The 21,320-nt window shown below is 38.6% G+C and overlaps 1 protein-coding gene across 3 annotated transcripts in view; it reads left to right on the forward strand.

Annotated features, from left to right (window-relative positions):
* TTC39B (tetratricopeptide repeat domain 39B) overlaps positions 1 to 21,320 on the forward strand; it is a 126,084-nt gene that overhangs the window by 87,974 nt on the left and 16,790 nt on the right. For all 3 annotated transcript variants that reach the window (XM_080667214.1, XM_080667216.1, XM_080667215.1), the window contains 9 exons: positions 2,078 to 2,183; positions 3,762 to 3,827; positions 5,345 to 5,453; positions 5,989 to 6,056; positions 6,142 to 6,201; positions 9,306 to 9,467; positions 10,091 to 10,182; positions 10,793 to 10,919; positions 13,980 to 14,088. In XM_080667214.1, the coding sequence (XP_080523340.1) occupies positions 2,078 to 2,183; positions 3,762 to 3,827; positions 5,345 to 5,453; positions 5,989 to 6,056; positions 6,142 to 6,201; positions 9,306 to 9,467; positions 10,091 to 10,182; positions 10,793 to 10,919; positions 13,980 to 14,088 (899 nt within the window). The remainder of the gene's footprint in view (positions 1 to 2,077; positions 2,184 to 3,761; positions 3,828 to 5,344; positions 5,454 to 5,988; positions 6,057 to 6,141; positions 6,202 to 9,305; positions 9,468 to 10,090; positions 10,183 to 10,792; positions 10,920 to 13,979; positions 14,089 to 21,320) is intronic.

Here is a 21,320-nt window from a genome sequence, read left to right on the forward strand (position 1 = left end):
TTCATATTCTATCTGTTGTCTTCTATATTACTCTGATGATAGTACACATATGCATATTATAAACCTCACAATGCAGTGCCAATCTTTTGTTGAAACAGTCTTATATTAGAGTCTTCTTTATGTATCCATATAGCTACCATTTTTGGTGTTCTTCATTTTTTTCTTGTGTATTTTCAGACTGAAGCATTTAGTATTTTTAGAGATACTTTTACCCAAAATGATTTCATAAAATTATATTTTATTCAAAAACCCTGCAGGGGGATGGATTGTGGCATCCTGATAAACTGTTTTTAGTTTTTCTCTCAAAATATTTTTAGAAGATATAAATGAATGTTAAAATTGATTGCTTCTAATACTCAAAACTTAAAAAACTGAAGAAATTAAAATAGTCTTATAATGGCACAGACATATACGAGTGGATTGGAACATGGAGTTTTGAAACAGATGCATCATGTATGTGTATTCACGTGTACACACACTTGTGTGTATTAAAATATACTAAATTCCTAGACATACATAAATCTCTTTCAAAACAGTGGAGGAAGACGGCGACTTTAACAAATGATTTTGGGAAAATTGGTCTTCATTTTGAAAAAATGACTATGCAAAAATAAATTTCATATAGATTTAATATTAGAATATTTAAAAAAGAATACTAATAAAACATAGAAAAGTGTTTTTTTATAATCCTAAAGTACGAAGACCTTTAAACTTTTGTGTGTTTTTAAATTTTTTTCACTTTGAAATAATTTCAGAATTTTTATAAGAATTTTCAGATATTCTTTACTCAATTTCACAAAAGTTAACATCTTATAGAACCACAGTACAGTTATTAAAATCAAGAAACTAACTGATTCAATATTATGAACTAATGTATTGACTTTACTCAATTTTCTCTAATTGTCCCACCAGTGTACTGGGTGGTTATGAATTTGTGGGGGGTGAGACATAATTCAGTTCATAGCTCCTTGTATTTCCTGTAATCTGCAAGTTTGAGCTACAGGATTATTAGATTTAGGTTAAATTAATTTGGCTTAAACACATATAGGTGCATGCATTATAATTACATCATAATACATAATATCTGGTTATTTCTTAATACCCTTAAAATATACTTATCAATTTGGTAGGCAACTCCTGGTTATCATAAATTTTTTTTTTTTTTTTTTTTTTTTTTTTTTTTTTTTTTTTTTTTTTTAAATATATTTTATTGATATTTCACAGAGAGGAAGGGAGAGGGATAGAGAGCTAGAAACATCGATGAGAGAGAAACATCGATCAGCTGCCTCCTGCACACCTCCCACTGAGGATGTGCCCGCAACCAAGGTACATGCCCTTGACCGGAACCGAACCCGGGACCTTTCAGTCCGCAGGCCGACGCTCTATCCACTGAGCCAAACCGGTTTTGGCTGGTTATCATAAATTTTATATCTTTGTCATTGAGTTTAATTTGCATTTCTCTTTTGAAGATGTGAAGGGAAAGGGAGAAGTGCATAGAGAAGATATTAAAGTGATAAATCAGTAAGATTTGCTTGGAGGAACAGGAAAAAATAAGAGGACAAATGGAGCTATTGTGATGGAATTTGCTTTCTTCTTTCAGTGTTTCCTAGTCACAAGTTCTAATTCATTTGGCCTATTGGAGACTATGGCGATCACACTGAAATTCAGTTGTTGTTTTTTTTGTCAGTAGCATCTCAGTTAGTTGATGGAAGATAGGGTGGCTGAGGAATGGACCGCACCCAGGAAGTCCCCTCCACCACATTGTGGGAGACTGGGAGACCGAGGTCCTGCAGTCCTACGTTTCCTGGCTCATACTTGCTGGTGTTTGAACCTCTCTTGCTTTAAGCCCAGAGGTTTAGTCCTGGTAAACAGTGTAGAAATGAGCGTGTCATTTTTCCTTACTGATAATTATGCAATAGCTTTAAAAGTAAAACTCAACACAGCAGCATCCACCTAGATATTCTCTAGAATTTTGGCCAATGACAATTATTTTATGGTGTGTAAGTGTGAAATTTGACTTAACAGTCATTTTCAGAGTCATAATAAATTTATGCTCTAACTTTTTTCTTCAATCCAGAGAATGTCTTTCTATCCTGCATATACTTCAGAAGAACAAAGTTGAGCAACAATTCTTCCATGAGTTTGAAGGGGGTGTCAAACTTGGAATAGGGGCCTTTAATTTGGTAAGTAAATAATTACATATCCACCAGAATCTTTTGTAAAAGATCATAGGTTTTCAGTGCCTTCTGTACTGCATTTGAACCTCACCCTGACTCTCTGCCTGGGTTTGGCTGGTAAATGGTAGAGTGGGATCAGTTTTCTTGTGTTGAGACCCAGTGGGAGCTTTGGTCAGTATGTGTTGTAAAGTCCTGCACATGTTCAGAATAATTTTGGGTTGTACAATAAGGGAAGCATATAGCACTCTGAATGGAGAAGTAACATTTTTTGGTAAGAAGACTTAGGAATCCAGTTCCATTTCCACATCAGAAATATTGTTGCAGGGGGTGATGGGGCGGGGAGGTAAGAGATCAACCGAAGGACTTGTATGCATGCATATAAGCATAACCAATGGACACAAGACACTGGGAGGGGGGTGAGGGCATGTGCCGGGGGATAGAGGAGGCTGGGGGAAGGTCAATTGGAAAAAAAGGAGACATATGTACTAATAAAAAAAATAAAGTTAAAAAACCCCACAAATATTGTTGCTATAGCAATGACGGCTCTGAAATGAAAAATAGGTGACAAAGTGATATAACTTGGGGAATGATTTTGATGTTCTGGGTGAGGTGAAACATTTGGAGCAGATACCTGTCAAATTGTGATATATTAGAGATTTTGAAATTTTATTAAGGTTTGACTGGAATTGTTGAGAAAATAAATTGGTAAAAGGAATCGTATGCATGAGTGTATATGTTACCACAGCCACTTTGTTCATGAGCCCATGGATCGCTGACAGAGGTGGCTGAGCAAGGAGACTGACCTCTGTCCACAGAATGGGTCACCCCATCCACCTGATCGTTAAAATCCTCCTCTGCTGAGGTCAGCCTTCAGTGAACATGCACATGCGACACAACTATCTTCATGGCTTTTGCCCATTCAGAGAGGTCCATCCACACACCTCTTCCGCAGACCTTCTTGTCATCAATGTTCCCATCATGTTCTTCCCAGATCCCTGACCATCCAAGCAAACCATGGGCTATGAATCGCATAGAATCACATATGTGGCCATTTCTCCTTCTAAGCAAAGTGAACAGCCAGGTGCAGTGCTGGATGTTCTGTGCGGGGAGGATTTCTCTTCGCCACGGCTCTGCAGGGATGTCCCAGGGAGGGGCTGTAGTGTGCAGCGGTCCACTTCTGGTGGTGCCTGCAGGTCATGCAGAAGACAGCACACTTGTGCTTTCTGAAGAGGAAGCTAAAAGAAACCTCGCTGGAAAGGTGGGCCCTGAGGAATTGCCTTCTCATCGTTTCATCACTACACATGAAAGGAGCACGTCTTTAGAGCATGCTGAAAAGACCAGGTTTTCCTTTTTAAAAACATTTTTTTTTAGATTATTGTCTTAGCTAAATGAAATTAATTCACAAGTAATGATCGCAACCTGTGCACTAAGTGATGATTGAGACACGCCTGGTGGATTTCAACTCGGTTCTAATTTTTCATATTACTGAATTATTAAAACTTGAAGCTGTTTGGAGTTTAACATTTACCTATAGTTAGATACACTAACATGTGAGTACACTTGTATTATTTTTTTTTCTTACAGATGCTGTCCCTTTTACCAGCACGGATTATCAGACTACTAGAATTTATAGGATTTTCTGGAAATAGGGTACAAATTTAATTTTATCTCAGTTTTGACAGTGAAGATAAAATGTTATTTACTGAATAGTAGAGCAATGCAACATGTCCTCATAACCAACATGACAATTGTTGGCAATTTGTTTGCAGGATAATAAAGAGCCATTGGTCCTTGATCATGTTTTTTAGGAATTAGAGATGCTTTTTCTACTGAAAGTTAAATTTTTTATCTCTGTTACCTAAATTCTGAGATTAAAACTTCTATTTTACTAAGATAGGGTGGAGCAAAAGTAGGTTTACAGTTATTCAGATGGAAAATAATGCAATAATTAATAATACAAGAATAAAGTCCATGTTTCGTGTACTCAACAAAACCTTACTTTTGCCCCAACCTGTGTTGTGCTTGCTGGACCTTCAGTACAGTTGCGTGGTTCAAATTTGCTTCCTTAACATTTTTTACAACCCCAGAGTCTTTTGTAGAACCAGGAAACTGGCTAGATTTCCAAGTCTAACATTTTATGATTCACCTGATCAAGCATAGCTGCAGTATTTTGGTTTTCCTTGTGTTTTTACAAGCTTCACTATAAAACTAAGCAAGGACATTTGTTTTCCATGAGTTTGTTTCTGTACTGTATAACATTTATTAATCATAGCATTCAATATGCTATTATCAAAGTTGCCTTATTGCAAAAGCCATCCCTGTTAATTAGGAGAGCAGGTTTCAAGAAATGTATGAGAATACGTATAAGAACCTGTAATTTTTAAAATTCTCCCCCGAGGATATGTTGTTTTTTTTTTAAGAGAGAAAGGAAAGGAAGGAGAGAAAAATAGAAAGAGAACCATCAATTGGTTGCCTCCCATACATGCCCCAACTGGGGATCGAACCTACAACCTAGATATATGTCCTGACCTGGAATCAAACCCACAATCTTTTGGTCTATGGGACAATGCTGTACCCAATTGAGCCACCCAGTCAGGGCAAAAACCTTTAATTTCCCCCCTCATTTATTCTACTGTATCTGTTCTTCATAAGGCATTATGTACTTACGGTGATCTCTTCATGATATGTTCTATCTATTCAGACTGTATTTAATCATTCCCCTTCCCCTTGACCATTCATCTTTCATGTGGCACGCACTATATTCTAGTAAAATCATGTGCTTGTATACTGTCTTCTCTATTGGATGGAAAGGTCTTTGGAGACATAGAACCATATTTATTTATACCCACCATAGTGCCTTCCATTTAGATCCTCAGTATGTTTTAATAAGTTAATATTTATATCAGAGCAATAACAACATTTCTCTGAAATGAGCTCTGCTTTTTTCTTTCCCTAGAATCACATGATACAAAAGAATTTGTGAGATTGTCTTATGCCACTTTAAAATGTAAAGTTTGTTTCTAGTTAGGAATTATGACTATTCTAAGCTCTTGAAAAATGAACCCACCTTTGTGGTGGGTGGGGATACAAGAGCTAGCATTTTAAAGTTTCTGAACATGATTTCCCAGGCATCTCTTCTCATTCTAAAATGCGCTTAATTCCCACAGGAACTGGGCCTCCTGCAGCTACAGGAAGGTGCATCTGGAAGAAGCATGAGGTCTCCACTCTGCTGCTTGACTATTCTGTCTTTCCATACTTATATCTCCCTAATACTTGGTAAGTGCTGGGCTACATTTTATGTCATTGTCAGTGGATTATCTTTCATCTAAGTAAAAATTGAAAAATCAGTAAGTGGTAATAGTCTAAATCTGTTTGTTTATTTATTTATTTATGAATAAAGATGGAAAATAGTAACATTTGTCAGGGATGGTAGAGGGTTTCTTTCATTGAATTTTTAAAATCTGTTTATAGCTAAAAAAATTCTATAATGTTGAAGGAGATCTATGTTAGCATCCTAGATTTCCTTTTAAATTAAAATGTGGGCTCAAATAAGTTAATAATGCTATTCAAATCAGACATTCCAATTAGGGATCTAAGACAACCACCTCCATTCTTAAGAATTAGTCTGTCCTAGAGCTTTCTTAAACGAAAGTTGCAGCTGAGGCTTGTCTTATTATATTTTTCAAAGAAATGAACAGCTTTCATCTTTTCTATGAATAGGCCTTTGCTACATGTTAATGAACTTGGAAGAATTGATTATCAGGGTCTGCATGTTTCCTGGAGACTGAGGCTGTTCCTGTTACATTTGCAGGGACAGGAGAGGTGAACCTTGTGGAAGCAGAGAGTCTCCTGGCACCCTTCCTGCAGCAGTTTCCAAACGTACGCCGAGAATCGCAAGTGTAGTTTCAGCCGCGATCCCCTGGCCAGGGCCAACAGTTGAACAGTGTGTTCTCTTTCTCCTCAGGGCTCACTCATGCTGTTTTATCACGCCCGAATAGAGCTGCTGAAAGGGAATGTAGAAGAGGTAATTTCTTTGGGAGGAATTATTTGGGAAGTTGTCTGTGTGGTGGAGTTGCATCACATTCTCATTCAACATAAGTCAATGTATGCCCTAGACCAGCCGTGGGCAAACTACAGCCCGCGGACCGGATCCGGCCCGTTCGGCTGTTCTATCCGGCCCGCGGAGCCGAAAGAGCAGAGGGTTCTCTTGCTCTCCCCTCCGCTTCTTTACTTTGAATTTGTATTAGTTCACACAAACACTCCATTCATGCTTTTGTTCCGGCCCTCCGGTCCAGTTTAAGAACCCATTGTGGCCCTCGAGTCAAAAAGTTTGCCCACCCCTGCCCTAGACAGAAGCAAAGGAAAAACTAGCTGTGTGCCCTAGACAGAAGCAAAGGAAAAACTCTGTAATTAAAAAGCCAAAATTACATTTTGTGTGTGTATGCTATTATATGTAGTAGGTTACTGATTACAGCCTACGTTTACACATAAAGTACATGAAACAATTCATAGTAGAGTATACAAAATACAGGTGGAAATTTAAGGGATTAAAAAAAAACTTGACTATTATCAATTTCTATCTATATATAAAAAAGGCTAATATGCAAAATGTCCCCTTGGGAGTTCGTCCAGGAGACCAAGAGTTTGATTGCTCACTATGATGTGCACTGATCATCAGGGGGCAGTGTGGAACAAAGGAAGGCCCCAGCCAGCAGCCGAATTTCGTGCACGGGGCCTCTAGTATTATATATTGACTTTGGAATTTACCCCTGCATGAGATGCAATCGCACTGTACTACATGTGTGCTCCTCATCAAAGTGAATTATTCACCTTGAAGAAGATGAAGAGCCTTTTATATAAATACTAGAGGTCCAGTGCACGAAATTCGTGCATGGGTAGGGTCCCTAGGCCTGGCTGGCAATCAGGGCCAATCTGTGGGGCGACCGGCAGAGCAATCTGGAGGCTCCCGCTGGCACCCACCTTGGCCGGCCTGGCACTGCCTGCTCGCTGGCATGGCTCCCCACTGCCACTGCTGGTTGCCTCCCTCTGCAGGGCAACCGGTGGGGCGATTGGGGGGCCCCCGCTGGCACCCACCTTGACTGGCCTGGGGCCTGCGGGCCGGAGCAGCTCCTGGTGGTCAGTGCGCGTCATAGCGACTAGTTGTTCCGCTGGTCGTTCCACCATTTGGTCGATTTGCATATTAGGCTTTTATTATATAGGATTCTCACAAGCAATTGTCTTCTATACAAATGGGGTCAAACATATGTATTTTTTATTTTTTTTTATTTTTTTTCTACTTACAATACATATTGGATTTCTGTCCAGGTCAGTGTATGTAACTCTCATTCATTCCTTTTGATGGCTGGGTTTCATTTCTTTTTTTTAATATATTTTATTGATATTTCACAGAGAGGAAGAGAGAGGGATAGAGAGCTAGAAACATCGATGAGAGAGAAACATCGATCAGCTGCCTCCTGCACGCCCCCTACTGGGGATGTGCCCGCAACCAAGGTACATGCCCTTGACCGGAATCGAACCTGGGACCCTTCAGTCCGCAGGCCAACGCTCTATCCACTGAGCCAAACCGGTTTCGGCGGCTGGGTTTCATTTCTTAGGATGGATGTACTATACCAGTGGTCGGCAAAACGCGGCTTGCGAGCCACATGCGGCTCTTTGGCCCCTTGAGTGTGGCTCTTCCACAAAATACCACGGTGTGGGCGAGTCCATTTTGAAGAAGTGGCGTTAGAAGAAGTTTAGGTTTAAAAGATTTGGCTCTCAAAAGAAATTTCAATCGTACTGTTGATATTTGGCTCTGTTGACTAATGAGTTTGCCGACCACTGTACTATACCTATTAAAGCGGTCCACTATTGATAGACATCTGGCTACTATAAGCAATGCTGTTGTAAACATGATTATATGTATATTTCTGTGCATATGTGTGACATGTTGATCATTAGGATTTCCAGGTCAAAGAAGTTTGCATTTTGATAAATTCTGCCAGATTGCCCTCCTGACTTAAGGCTATTCCACTTAAACTCTTGTAACGATAGAATACTTGTTTCCAGTTCTCTTTACCCAGTCTGGACATGATCTGTTTTATTTTTCCCTCTTTCTTGGCTAAACAATGATAACCTAATTTTATGTTTTTATTTTTATTGATTTCAGAGAGGAAGGGAGAGGGAGAGAGAGATAGAAACATCAATGATGAGAGAGAATCATTGATCAGCTGCCTCCTGCATGCCCCGTCCTGGGGATTGTGCCCTGACCAGGAATTGAACCATGACCTCCTGGTTCATAGATTGATGCTCAACCACTGAGTCCTGCCAGCCAGGCTAATTTTTTTTTTTAAGAGTAGCTCTTAGTATTTTTTTAAAATATATTTTTTATTGATTTCAGAGAGGAAGGGAGAGGGAGAAAGAGATAGAAACATCAATGATGAGAGAGAATCATTGATCGGCTGCCTCCTGCATGCCCCCCACTGGGGTTCGAGCCCACAACCCAGGCATGTGCCCTTGACCGAAATCAAACTTGGGACCCTTCAGTCCTCAGGCTGACACTCCATCCACTGAGCTAAACCAGCTAGGGCAAGTTGGGCTAATTTTTAAATTTATATTTTTTTAGTTTCTTTATATGTGTATTTGTTACTCGTGTTTCTTTCTAATTTGCCTATTCATCTTTGACAATCTTCTCATTGAGTTTTTTTGTCTTTTTCTAGAAGATTTGATAAACTTGTTGTATAAGGTTAATCCTTTGCCACTTACGTAGCTGATGATATCTTCTCCCAGTCTGTCCATTGGCTTTAACTTTAAGGTATATTTTACTCTCTGAAAGTTCTGACTTTCATTGTCAGTCTTTTCTTAATGGACCTCTACTTTTATATCTTACTACATTTTATAATTTCCCTATTCCCACATTATAAAGTTTCACAGCCGCCTCAGAAACTTAAACAGAGAGGCAGAAAAGAATTGTATCATTACATGTGAGGAAAGGAACATAGCATCATTTTGAGTGGTTTAGTGAGGGGTGATGTTGTTCGTTCTGTACGAAGTGTTTTATGTATTTTTCCATTAGGTTATTAACTCTTTGTGTAATATCTGGATGATCAGCTTTATGCAATTGACTTACAGGCACAAGAGATATTTCGAAAATGCATTTCAGTTCAAGAAGAATGGAAACAGTTTCACCATCTCTGTTATTGGGAGCTGATGTGGATTAATATATTCCAACAAAACTGGATGAAGGCGTATTACTATTCAGACCTGCTTTGCAAAGAGAGTAAATGGTCCAAGGTAAAGAGCAGTGTTTTTATTAATGTCATCTAGTTACTAATAAGTATACAGGACTTATTAGGACTATTTGTTCAGTAGTATGATGTCAACATGCTTTTCTCCACTGAGACCTGTCAAAGGAGGAAGTGTGCATTTAGTGCCTATCAGTTATGACCACTATTGGTCCTCAGCACTGCGTACTTTAAAAGCCATCCAAAGAGTCCTTTTCCACAGAGGCTTTCCCTCTAAAGAGGAACTGCGCTTATATTTAAAAATTATTAAATATCATAGTTTTGATAATTTTTGTAGACTTTCCAATGCCTTGATGACAAAGCTTTTCATAATAATCAACATTGATTCTGATCCATTTGTGACAAGTTGGGAGGAATGAGATAATGATCTCTCGTTCATTTTGTCCATTTTCTCACCCAAGAGTGCTCTAGTTGTGTAGTAGGAAAATGGTCAGCAGTAAGTGAAAAGAGTTAATCTCATTTGGAACAGGCATGGCGAGTCATTTTCTTTTTTTCTTTGATACCTTTTAAATATTATGTCTGGAAGACCTGTAGGTCATTCCTGATTGCAAGGTAGAAGTGCCATGTTCCTACGGATCTTCTATAGCCAGGTGCTTTTTTCTCTTCTTCCAGGCAACGTATGTGTATTTGAAAGCTGCGGTTTTGAGTATGCTTCCTGAGGAGGAAGTAGAAGCAACTAAAGAGAATGTGGTAACTTTATTCAGGTGAGCAATATACTACTTCTATAACCAAGGCCTCGTATGTAAAGAGGAGCACACAAGTACATCTTTTTTCCTTACTGCGCTCCCATGCTTCACCTTCATATTTCTTTAATTTATCTACTTATTTAACACAGGAACTCTTTAAAAATATATTTAGCTAAGAGTCAAAATGGCATCCTTTTAGCAGGAATTTTGAGAACATTATTTTTTGTTTTGTTTTTCGGACTTTGCTACTGCATTTTGAACAGTTTCCTAAAATGGTATTGTTGGCAAAAGACGTCAACTATTGTTATGTATCAAAGGTATTCTGTGATCAGATAAACGTAAGAAACACAGTTTAACATATCCTTGGTTTTCATTAGTGTGTCAAAGATTCTGAGAGGCTCTGTGGGAAGTAATCTGTTTTGCTTTGTTTACACTAGTATTTAGCCAGCCAGCCAGCCAGCCCCTACGAGTTGCTGATTCATTAGGTTTGGGGAGGAGCCTGAACATTGCCATTTGGGCCAGGTTTCCACGTGATGCTGCTGTTGGTCTAGGCTAGGGAGCACGCATGAACACCACGGGTGCGAACAGAATCTGTGTCCTAATGACCTTTTGCTGGGGCTCTTCACAGACAGGTGGATAGCTTGAAGCAGAGAATTGCCGGGAAATCCATCCCTACGGAGAAGTTTGCCGTGAGGAAGTCTCGCCGTTACTCCGTCTCGTTGCCTGCACCCGTGAAGCTCGTCTTGCCTGCCCTGGTATTTGCCTTTGTTTTTTTTTACTGTTTGCGTTCTAGATGTAAATGGTCTCTTCCTCGCAGCAGAGAGCACGCCTCGCTTTTGTTGTGAAGTTTAGCTCCATTGAAAACCATTGTAAGTGTTGTCTGTAAGGTGAACATTCATAATTAAATAATAAATATTACAGCTGATTTTCTTTTGACAAGTTGGTATGTTCTACCCATTATGATAAGGACTATTTAAATATATATATCATTTGATTCTTACTCGATGATTCTGTGAGGGTAGGTTCTCTTTGTAGCCCATTTTACAGGTAAGGAAATCCAGGCAGAGTGGGGTGAGTTGACTTAATTGAAGCTGAGTTGAATTGTAATGCTAGCCACATAGGTCATTTTCTCTTTTCTGAGTGGCCACATTAAAAATGAAAAGGTGAAATGTTAAAAAGGAAAAGGAAACATGAAAATGAGGAAAAGATATATTTTGTTTAATCCGGTATATACAGAATGTTGTTGTTTGAGCATGGAATCGACAAAAATGTCATGAGATGCTTCCTGTTCTTCTGTAGAGTTCTGATTCTTTGGAATGTGGTTGTGTTTTACTCTGGGAGCGCATCTCCTGTGGATGAGCACATTTCCAGGACTCAGAGCCTGAATGGCTGGTGGCTGCTGTACTGGGCAGTGCACGGCCCGAGCCATAGTCCTCATGGTTAGACCACCAAGGCTAGACTTCATAAAAACCGTAATTTCAACTTAAATGTTCTTAATGAAGACTTCTTGAAAAAGTACCGGGTATCTCAAATTGCTGTGGTTCGTTGGGGCTTTAGATTTGCATAGGTAGTCAGTACAGGCAGCTGTTTATTGCCCGTTCACCTCTGCAGTCCTCTGCCTGGGTTTCCTGATGTTTAAAAAATTTTATTTTTTGTATTTCAGGGATTATTCATTTATTCCCCTTTGAAAGTTCTTCAGGGTTTTTTTCCCCCCCAGTTTTTACTATTACAAACATGCTACAGTTCATATTCTTCTTTTTGTCTTTGGACATATAATTCTCTGGGAAAGCTTTCGAGAAATGGAGTTCCTGGTTATAGGGTATATGCATTTAGTATTTGGACATTGCCAAATTGCCCTCCCAAAAAGGCTGAATCAATTTAAAATTCTGTCAACAGTTTTTTACTGTTTGAATTTGTGTTTTTCTATTGGTGCAGTTGAACATGTCTTTATGTGCCTACTTACTTTATTTCTTTCTCCTCCTGTGAACAGTTCGTATACCTCACTAACTTTTCATCGGGTGTTTATTGTTTGATCATTGAATTACGGGAGCTCTCTCTACCTGCCTTGAGAAAGAAAACTGTAGCCCCTACCAGGTGATAGGAGCGACCTGCATCTAGTGCCCAGGCCCGCGTGTTTCCTGCTTCAGATAGACAGTCTCAGGGAACACCACAGCAGCACAGTTTATTCTGTGCCTGTGCAGGACAAAATATGACCACTCTGTATCTGAGCACAGATGAAAGTAAGAAAACCAGGAAGAGGCCCAAATATCCCTCGTTCCCAGCTAATGTGGGAGCCTGCTGCTGTTTTCCCAGTGACAGCTTTTAGCTCCCTTCCTAATTCACTTCTATCACTAATTTGTGCTTGGAAACTTTTTCTTCCTACGTCACAGAACTTTCCTGAAAATCATCTAGAGCACTGTAGCCTTCTTGCTGCCCTAGGACTTATATAAGCTAATTATATCCGATTTCATTAAGGGTCTTCAAGAAGGTTAACTCACTGCACTGATTTCTCTAGATCTAAGGCAGTATAATTGGCTTGAATTGTGGTAACTTGCTTTCTTCTTATAAATATTTCATCAGTAAAAACAACATCTTAAAAAGATCATCATCATTAAATATCCCATTAGTTATTGAATTGAGTTGTGATGCTGTTAGCAACAAGAAACTGTAAGATGTGAAATAAAAGGTAGAGTGTGGCAGTTTTAGTAGTTTTCAGTGGCATAAATTAAAGATTACTTTGTTGCCACTATACTCAACTGCATTTTCCTCATTTCCACTGTTTCCCTGTAAGAGGTTGTTTAAATAATATCTTCATCATGTTTCATTTCTAAGAAATATTAATTACCCTGCTTATTTCATACTTTTAAAAATGTGAACTGCACTACCAGGAAGATTATAAAAATATTTTCAAGCAAAAGCACATTTGCTTTTGGTCCAAAAAAAAAAAAAATTCTCATCTGGTACCTTATTAAATGTAATTTGCAATAAAAAAAATCATTCGTTTACATTTTCAAGGGCTGTCATTCAGCCATATGGCCTTCAAATGAATACATTTTCTGCATATTGGATTGCATTACTGAAATGTCACATGTTTTAATGGTATAAAAGAACCTGAGCCCAGTGAAATATTTCCTATGTTCATTTCCAGTAATATCCTTGGAAACAATTTATGTAAATAATTGGCAGATATTTTAAAATGTTTTCCCTTTACTTAAATGTAACAGCAAAGATTTATATTAAATAGAATTGCCCATAGTATCAGTTTAAAATATTGTATTTATTTGTCTGGCTGGTGTGGTTCAGTACTTGAGTACTGACCCAGAAACCAGGAGATCACAGTTCTATTCTCAGGGCACATGCCTGGGTTTTGGGCTCGATCCCCAGTAAGGGATGTACAGGAGGCAGCTGATCAATGATTTTGATCACTGATGTTTCTATTTCTATTCCTCTCTCCTTCTCACTTCCTCTCTCTGAAATCAATAAAAACATTTTAAAAAAATGAAATATTTACTTCGGTATCTATAATTGATTATCTTCCAAAATGATTGACTACCAATAAGCGCTTAATAAATATTCGTTCAATGAATGAATAAGTTATTTTTTCAGTAAAAACACACTATAGTATATCTATTGAATTACTTAACAGTATAAAAGACAAAGTCATATAATAAAATGAGAAAGGGGAAATTATATCACTAAATTCCATATGAGATCCATAGCAACCAAGGCAAACACACATTCGTAGTTTTGTTGTTGTAAAGGACATTGAATAACCCTCACATAATTGCGAATGGGTTTTCATTCCTCCCTGTTAGGAAATGATGTACATCTGGAATGGTTTTCCAATAGTGAGCAAAAGAGAAGACCTCTCCGAAAATCTGTTGTTAACTATTGAAAAGGCTGAGACAACTTTACAAAATCAAAGTAAGTATGAACCTTGAAAGCCTGGAAATCCTTACCATTCCCTCTCCCCTGTCATGTCCCTGCTCACATCTGCCTGTGCTAGTCCATGTGCATTGCGAGGACAGAAGAGCTTGGGCTTCAGGCGTCTGGTGACTGCAGTGCAGGTGAAGGGAGGAATGATACGCGCTGCACACATGGATGACCCTGGGCGCACAAGAAGCCAGTAGCCAAAGACTGCATGTTACATGATCCATTTATATGAAATACTGACAATAGGTAAATCTGTAAAGACAAAGTAGACTAGTGGTTGCCCAGGATGGAGAACTGGAGTGGGCACGATAGTTAAAGGGTCTGGCATTCCTTTTTGGGGTGATGAACATGTTCTCAGATTGATTGTGGTGATGGGTGTACAACTCGAATACATGCAGTGAGTTGTGTACTTTCAATAGGTGAATTGTATGGTATGTACATTATATCTGAATAAATCTGTTACCAAAAAAGAGGAAGGGAAGAAGGCAGGCGAGTGTCGGAGCAGCACAAGGAAAGTGTGCACTTGTGATTTTATCTTGTGCCTCTTGCCACGCCTGCTTTTGCTCTCTAGTGACCTTCATGCTTTTGCGGACACAGAGAACTGTTTGTTTTCGAGTTGAAATCTTATCACAAATTTTTTCTTTTACTCATTACTTTCGGTGACCCTAGAGGCCCCTCTCCAGTTCCCTGGAGTGTCCTCTCCTGGGAGCAGCTGTCCTGTTGGTAGAAGGCAGGTCAGGGTCTAGGGCTCATAGTCCCGGCTCTGCAGCTTCCAGACCCTGGAAAACCCCCTCATCACCCCGACCCTCAGGTGTGGTCGGATAATATCCACGTTTTCTTTTTAAAGCGGGAGTGGTGTTGGGCCCGATAATATCCGAGTTTTCGTGTTCTGTCCTTTTCTAATTGTCTATCTTCAATAGAGGATTTCTCTTTTGATGAACCATCCAGTAAGTGGTAGCCTTTGTCCCTTGCCTTACCAATCCCCCAAGATAACGATCTTATCCTCTGGAGTAAAATGAAAACGTTTGTGTTGATAAACATGGGAAAGGGCATACAAATTCAGGAGGAGGCAGCGGGAGTCAGAGCGGTGAGCGCATTTCTCTTCACCAGACCAGGACGGCCCTGGGGAGCACTGGCCCCTACTCAGCACACTCCCCGAGGGGCGTGCGCCCTGACAGCGGCTCCAGGGAGGAGGTCCTCATTTGGGTCCTTTTTGTACTTGGAGCTACAGCCTGAGGCTGAAATGTTTAGTGAGATTGCTCTTTACAATTGTTAAAAATGAAACACATTATTACAATTGATAGAAGCAGGTGAAAAAAGTGTCCGTATTTTTGCTACAACACAATTAATTTACAATTTTTGTATAGTCCATCCTAGCTGATTTTTATAGTTACAATCATAATGTACCTGAACATATACTAGCCTAGTTTTTTAAAAATTTAATATATCATAAACTTCTTTTTCCAAAATTGAGGTACAATTGACATAGTAATTTTAGGTGTATAGTAGTTTAGCATAATGATTCAATATCTGTATACATTGCAAGATGATCACCACTATAAGTCTAGTTAATGTCTGTCACCATACATAGTTACACATTTCTTTTAAGATTACTCTCTTAGCAACTTCCAAATATTCAGTAGAGTAATATTAGCTATAGTCGCCATGCTGTATGTTCCATTCCTGTGACTTATGTATTTTATAAATAGAACTTTGTACCTTTTGCCCTCTTCACCCATTTTGCTCACCCACTTCCCAACCCCTGACCTCTGGCAACCACCAATCTGTTTTCTGTATCTAATCAGCATTGGTGGCGTGGTTGCTTTTTTTTAAGGTTCTACATACAAGTAAGATCATACAGTATTTGTCTTTATCTGATTTATTTCACTTAGCATAATACCTTCAAGGTCTATCTATCTTGTTGCATGGCAAGATTTAATTCTTTTTTATGGCTGAATAATAGTCCAGTGTGTGTGTGTTTGTGTGTGTGTGTATGTGTATACATATGTTCTTGCCTGTGTGTGTGTGTGTGACATTTTCTTTATTGACACAGATTATTCCCATATCTTCATCAATGGACACAGATTATTCCCATATCTTGGCTATTATAAATGATGCAATAAACATGGAGTCATATATCTCTTTGATTTAGTGTTTTCATTGTCACTTTTTTATTAAATTTATGGGGGTGACATTGGTTAATTTATATAAGTTTCAGGTGTACAATTCTATAATACATCATCTGTATTTTGTATTGTGTTCATCACCCTAAGGTAAGTCTCCTTCCGTCACCATTTATACCCCATCCTCTCTTCTACCTCCCTCCACACCCCTTTCCCTCTGGTGAGCACCATACTGTTACCTGTGTCCATGAGGTTTTGTTTTGCTTAATCCCTTCACCTTTTTCACCCAGTCTCCCAACTCCCTCCACTCTGACAGCTGTCAGTCTGTTCTCTATAAGTCTGTTTCTATTTTGTTTGTTTGTTTACTTGTTCATTAGATTCCACATGAGTGAAGTCATATGTACTTATCTTTCTCTGACTGGCTTATTTCACTTAGCATAATGTTCTCTGGTCCATCCATGCTGTTGCAAAGGGTAAGATTTCCTTCTTTTTACATCCAAGTAGTAATCCATTGTGTACCAGTAAATGTACCACAGCTGTTTTATCCACTTATGTACTGATGGGCACTTAGGGCTGTTTCCAAATCTTGGCTATTGTAAATAACATTGCAATGAACACAGGGGTTCATATATTCTTTTGAATTAGTGTTTTAGGTTTCTTTGGATATATTCCCAGAAGTGGAATCACTGGGTCATACGGAGTTTCATTTTTAACTCCATATTGTTTTCCACAGTGGCTGCACCAGTCAGGATTCCTAACAACAGTGCATGAGGGTTCCCTTTTCTCAACATCCTCTCCACCACTTGTTGCTTGTTGATTTATTGATATCTCATTGTGTTTTTAATTTGCATTTCTCTGATGCTTAGTGAGGTGGAGCATCTTTTCATATGTCTACTAGCCATCTGTATGTCCTCTGGAATAAGTGTCATTTCAGGTCCTTTGCCCATTTTTCAATTGTATTGTGGTTATTTTTTTGGTTTGAGTTTTATAAGTTCTTTATAAATTTTGGATATTAGCCCCTTATCAGATATATCATTGATGAATATGTTCTCCCATTCAGTGGGTTGTCTTTTCATTTTGTTGATGACTATCTTTGCTGTGCAAAAACTTGATTATTTTTTCTTTTGTTTCCCTTTCCCGATTATATATATCAGAAAAAAACATTGCTATGAGAAATGTTCGAGATTTTACTGCCTATGTTTTCTTCTAGGATTTTTATGGTTTCAAGTCTAACTTTTTTTTTTTCAGTTTTTAAATAAATCTTTATTCAGATTATTACAATTATTTCTCCTTTTTCCCCCCATAGCTCCCCTCCACCCATTTCCCACCCCACCTTCTGCCCTTACCTCCCCCCCACTGTCCTCATCCATAGGAGTATGATTTTTGTCCATTCTCTTCATGAACCCCCCATACCCCTTTCCCCCTGAGAATTATCAGTCCACTCCCTTTCTATGCCCCTGATTCTATTATATTCACCAGATTATTCTGTCCCTCAGGTTTTTAATTCACTTGATTTTTAGGTTCACTTGTTGATAGATATGTATTTGTTGTTCATAATTTTTCTCTTTACTTTTTTCTTCTTCTTCCTCTTCTTTAAGAATACCTTTCAGCATTTCATATAATACTGGTTTGGTGGTGATGAACTCCTTCAGCTTTTTCTTATCTGTGAAGCTCTTTATCTGCCCTTCAATTCTGAATGATAGCTTTGCTGGGTAGAGTAATCTTGGTTGTAGGTTCTTGCTATTCATCACATTGAAAATTTCTTGCCACTCCCATCTGGCCTGCATAGTTTCTGTTGAGAAGTCAGCTGACAGTCGTATGGGTGCTCCCTTGTAGGTAACTAACTGTTTTTCTCTTGCTGCTTTTAATATTCTCTCTTTGTCTTTTGCTCTTGGCATTTTAATTATGATGTGTCTTGGTGTAGTCCTCTTTGGATTCCTTTTGTTTGGGGTTCTGTGGGCTTCCTGGACTTGTAAGTCTATTTCTTTCACCAGGTGGGGGAAGTTTTCGGTCATTATTTCTTCAAATAGGTTTTTAGTATCTTGCTCTCTCTCTTCTTCTGGCACCCCCATAATTCTAATGTTGGTATGCTTGAAGTTGTCCCAGAGTCTTCTTACATTATCTTCAACTTTTTGGATTTTTTTTTTTTTGCTTTTTCGGTTGAGTGTTTTTTGCTTCTTTGTATTTCATTTCTTTGACTTGATTTTTGTGTTCCTCTTGTCTGTTTTTGGGTCTCTGTATAATATTTTTTATTTCAGTCAGTGTATGTTTAATTTCTAGTTGGTCCTTTTTCATATCTTTGAGGGTCTCGTTATATTTATCGGCCTTTTCTAGGATATTCTTGAAAAGCCTTATAACCGTGGTTTTGAATTCTATATCCAGTCGTTTGTTTTCCTTCATTTCTTTCGTTTGTGATCTGATTCTTTGACGCCGCATTTTCACTGCTTCCCTGAGTTGGTAAGGTAGATTTGTGTGCTAGGTTTCCAATATGGCCCAGTGGGTCGGCCTCCCCAGTTAACCTGAAGTGGACACTCTTGGTGCACCCCTTTGTGGACTGTGTGTACAGCCTTGTTGTAATTAAGTCTTGATTGTTGTTGGTATCACTGGGAAGAATTGACCTCCAGGCCAGTTGGCTGTAAGGATCAGCTGTGTCTATGCTGGGAGAAGTTCGGTGCTGGAGACAGCCTTATAGGATTAGACTTGCCAAATTGCAATAGCCTCTGTGCTCAGCTTGGATGGGGTGGAGTCTCAGTCTTGGCTTCCCGTCAGCCTTGCCCTTGCGCGCACGTGCGTGCCTTCAGACCTCTGCCTTCCCGGCTCCCGAGTCTCCGCCCGAGAGTCCAGACTCCCCCCACAAGAGCGTGGGTCCCCAGGGGCTCGCCCGGAACTGGGGTTCAGTGCAGTCAGAACTGGGGTTCAGTGCGGTCGGGGGCTTCCTTCCCCCTTCCACCAGAGAAAGTCAGCCAGGCTCTTAGCCGCCCTTCCTCTCTGCGCGCACAAAGACCCTTTGCCGTACCTCCAATTCTCTGTGAGCTTTTCTCTTTCCTTCTAGTTGTAGAATTTTCACTCAGCCAGCTTTCCTGTGGTTCTGGATGGTGTCCGTTCTGTCTTTTAGTTGTAGTTTTGAAATTGTTGTGCGAGGCAGCAGTTCAGGTGTTTACCTATGCCGCCATCTTGGTTTCTCCTCAAGTCTAACTTTTAAGTCTTTAATTCATTTTGAGTTTATTCTTGTGTATGGTATAAGAAGGTGGTGTAGTTTCATTGTTTTGCATGTATCTGTCTAATTTTCCCAGCATTGTTTATTAAATAGACTATCTTTACCCCATTGTTTGTTTTCCCATTTTTTGTCAAATAGTAATTCACTATAAAGGTGTGGGTTTCTTTCTGGGCTCTCTATATGTTGTTTTTATGCTAGTACCAAGCTGTTTTGATTGCTCTGGCCTAGTAGTATAGTTTGATATCAAGTAGCGTGATTCCTCCCACTTTGTTCTTCTTTCTCAAGATTGCTGTGGCTATTTGGGGTCTTTTGTGGTTATATATAAATTTTTGGAATATTTTTTCTAGTTCTGAGAAATATGCCATTGGTATCTTAATGGGAATTATATTGAATTTATAGATTGCTTTGGGTAGTATGGACATTTTAATTATGTTAATTCTTCCTATCCATAAACACAGTATATGCTTCCACTTATTTGTATATATTTCCATTTTTTTCTTCAGTGTCTTATAATTTTCTGAAGAAAGGTCTTTTACATTTTTGGCTAAATTTATTCCTATGTATTTTTTAAAAGCAATTGTGAATGGGTTGTTTTCTTAGTTTCCCTTTCTAGTATAAAAATGCAACTGATTTCTGGGTATTTGTTTTGTATTCTGCTACTTTACTGAATTCATTGATCAGTTCTGGTAGTTTTTTGGTGGAATCATTAGGATTCTCTATATACAATATCATGTTATCTGCACAGAATGACAGTTTTGCTTCTTCCTTTCCAATTTGGATGCCTTTTATTTCTTCTTCTTGTCTGATTGTTGTGGTAGAACTTTCAGTACTATGTTGAAAAAGAGTGGTGAAAGCGGACATCCCTGTCGTATTCCCAATATTAAGAGAAACGTAGTTTTTGCCCATCGAATATGATGTTGGCTGTGGGTTTGTCATATATGGCCTTTATTACATTGAGGTAGGTTCCCTCTATTTCCACTTTTCTGAGAGTTATTATCATAAATGAGTGTTGATTTTATCAAATGCTTTTTCGGCATCTATTGATATGATCATGTGGTTTTTATCCTTCATTTTGTTTATGTGGTATATCATGTTTATTGGTTTTCAGATAGTGTACCAACTTTGTATGTGACCATAAATCCCACTTGATCATGGTGTACTGCAGGGTCTGGTTTGCTAACATTTTGTTTAGGACTTTTGCAACTATGCTCATCAGGGATATTGGCCTATCATTTTCTTTCTTTGTAGTGTCTTTATCTTGTTTTGGAATTCGGGTAATCCTGGCCTTGTAATATGAGTTTGGGAATCTTCTCTCGTCTTGAATTTTTTGGAATAGTTTGAGAAAGAGGGGTGTTAGTTTTTCTTTGAATGTTTGGTAAAATTCACCTGTGAAGCCATCTGGCCCAGGACTTTAGTTCGTTAGGAGGTTTTTTGTTTGTTTGTTTTATATTGCTTCATTTTGACTAGTTTTAATCTGTCTGTGCAGATTCTCTGATTTTTCCTGATTCAGTTTTGGAAGATTGTAGGTTTCTAGGAATTTACCTATTTCATCCAGAGTGTCCAATTTGTTGGCATATAGTTCTTCATAATATTTTTTAATAATTCTTTGTATTTCTTTGGTGTTAATTGTTATTTTTCCTCTTTTATTTCTAATTTGATTTATTTGGGTCCTCTCTCTTTTTTTTTCTTGATGAGTCTGGTTAAGGGTTTGTCGGTCTTATTTGTCCTTTTAAGAAACCAGTTCTTGGTTTCATTGATCTTTTGTATCTTTCTTTTTAGACAATTTTATTTATTTCTGCTCTGATCTTTATTATTTTCTTCTATTCACGTTGGTCTTTGTTGTTCTTGTTCTAGTTCCTTTAAGTGTAGTTAGGTTGTTTATT

This window comes from Plecotus auritus (genome assembly GCF_963455305.1).
Source record: "Plecotus auritus genome assembly, chromosome: 5".
NCBI lineage: Eukaryota > Metazoa > Chordata > Mammalia > Chiroptera > Vespertilionidae > Plecotus > Plecotus auritus.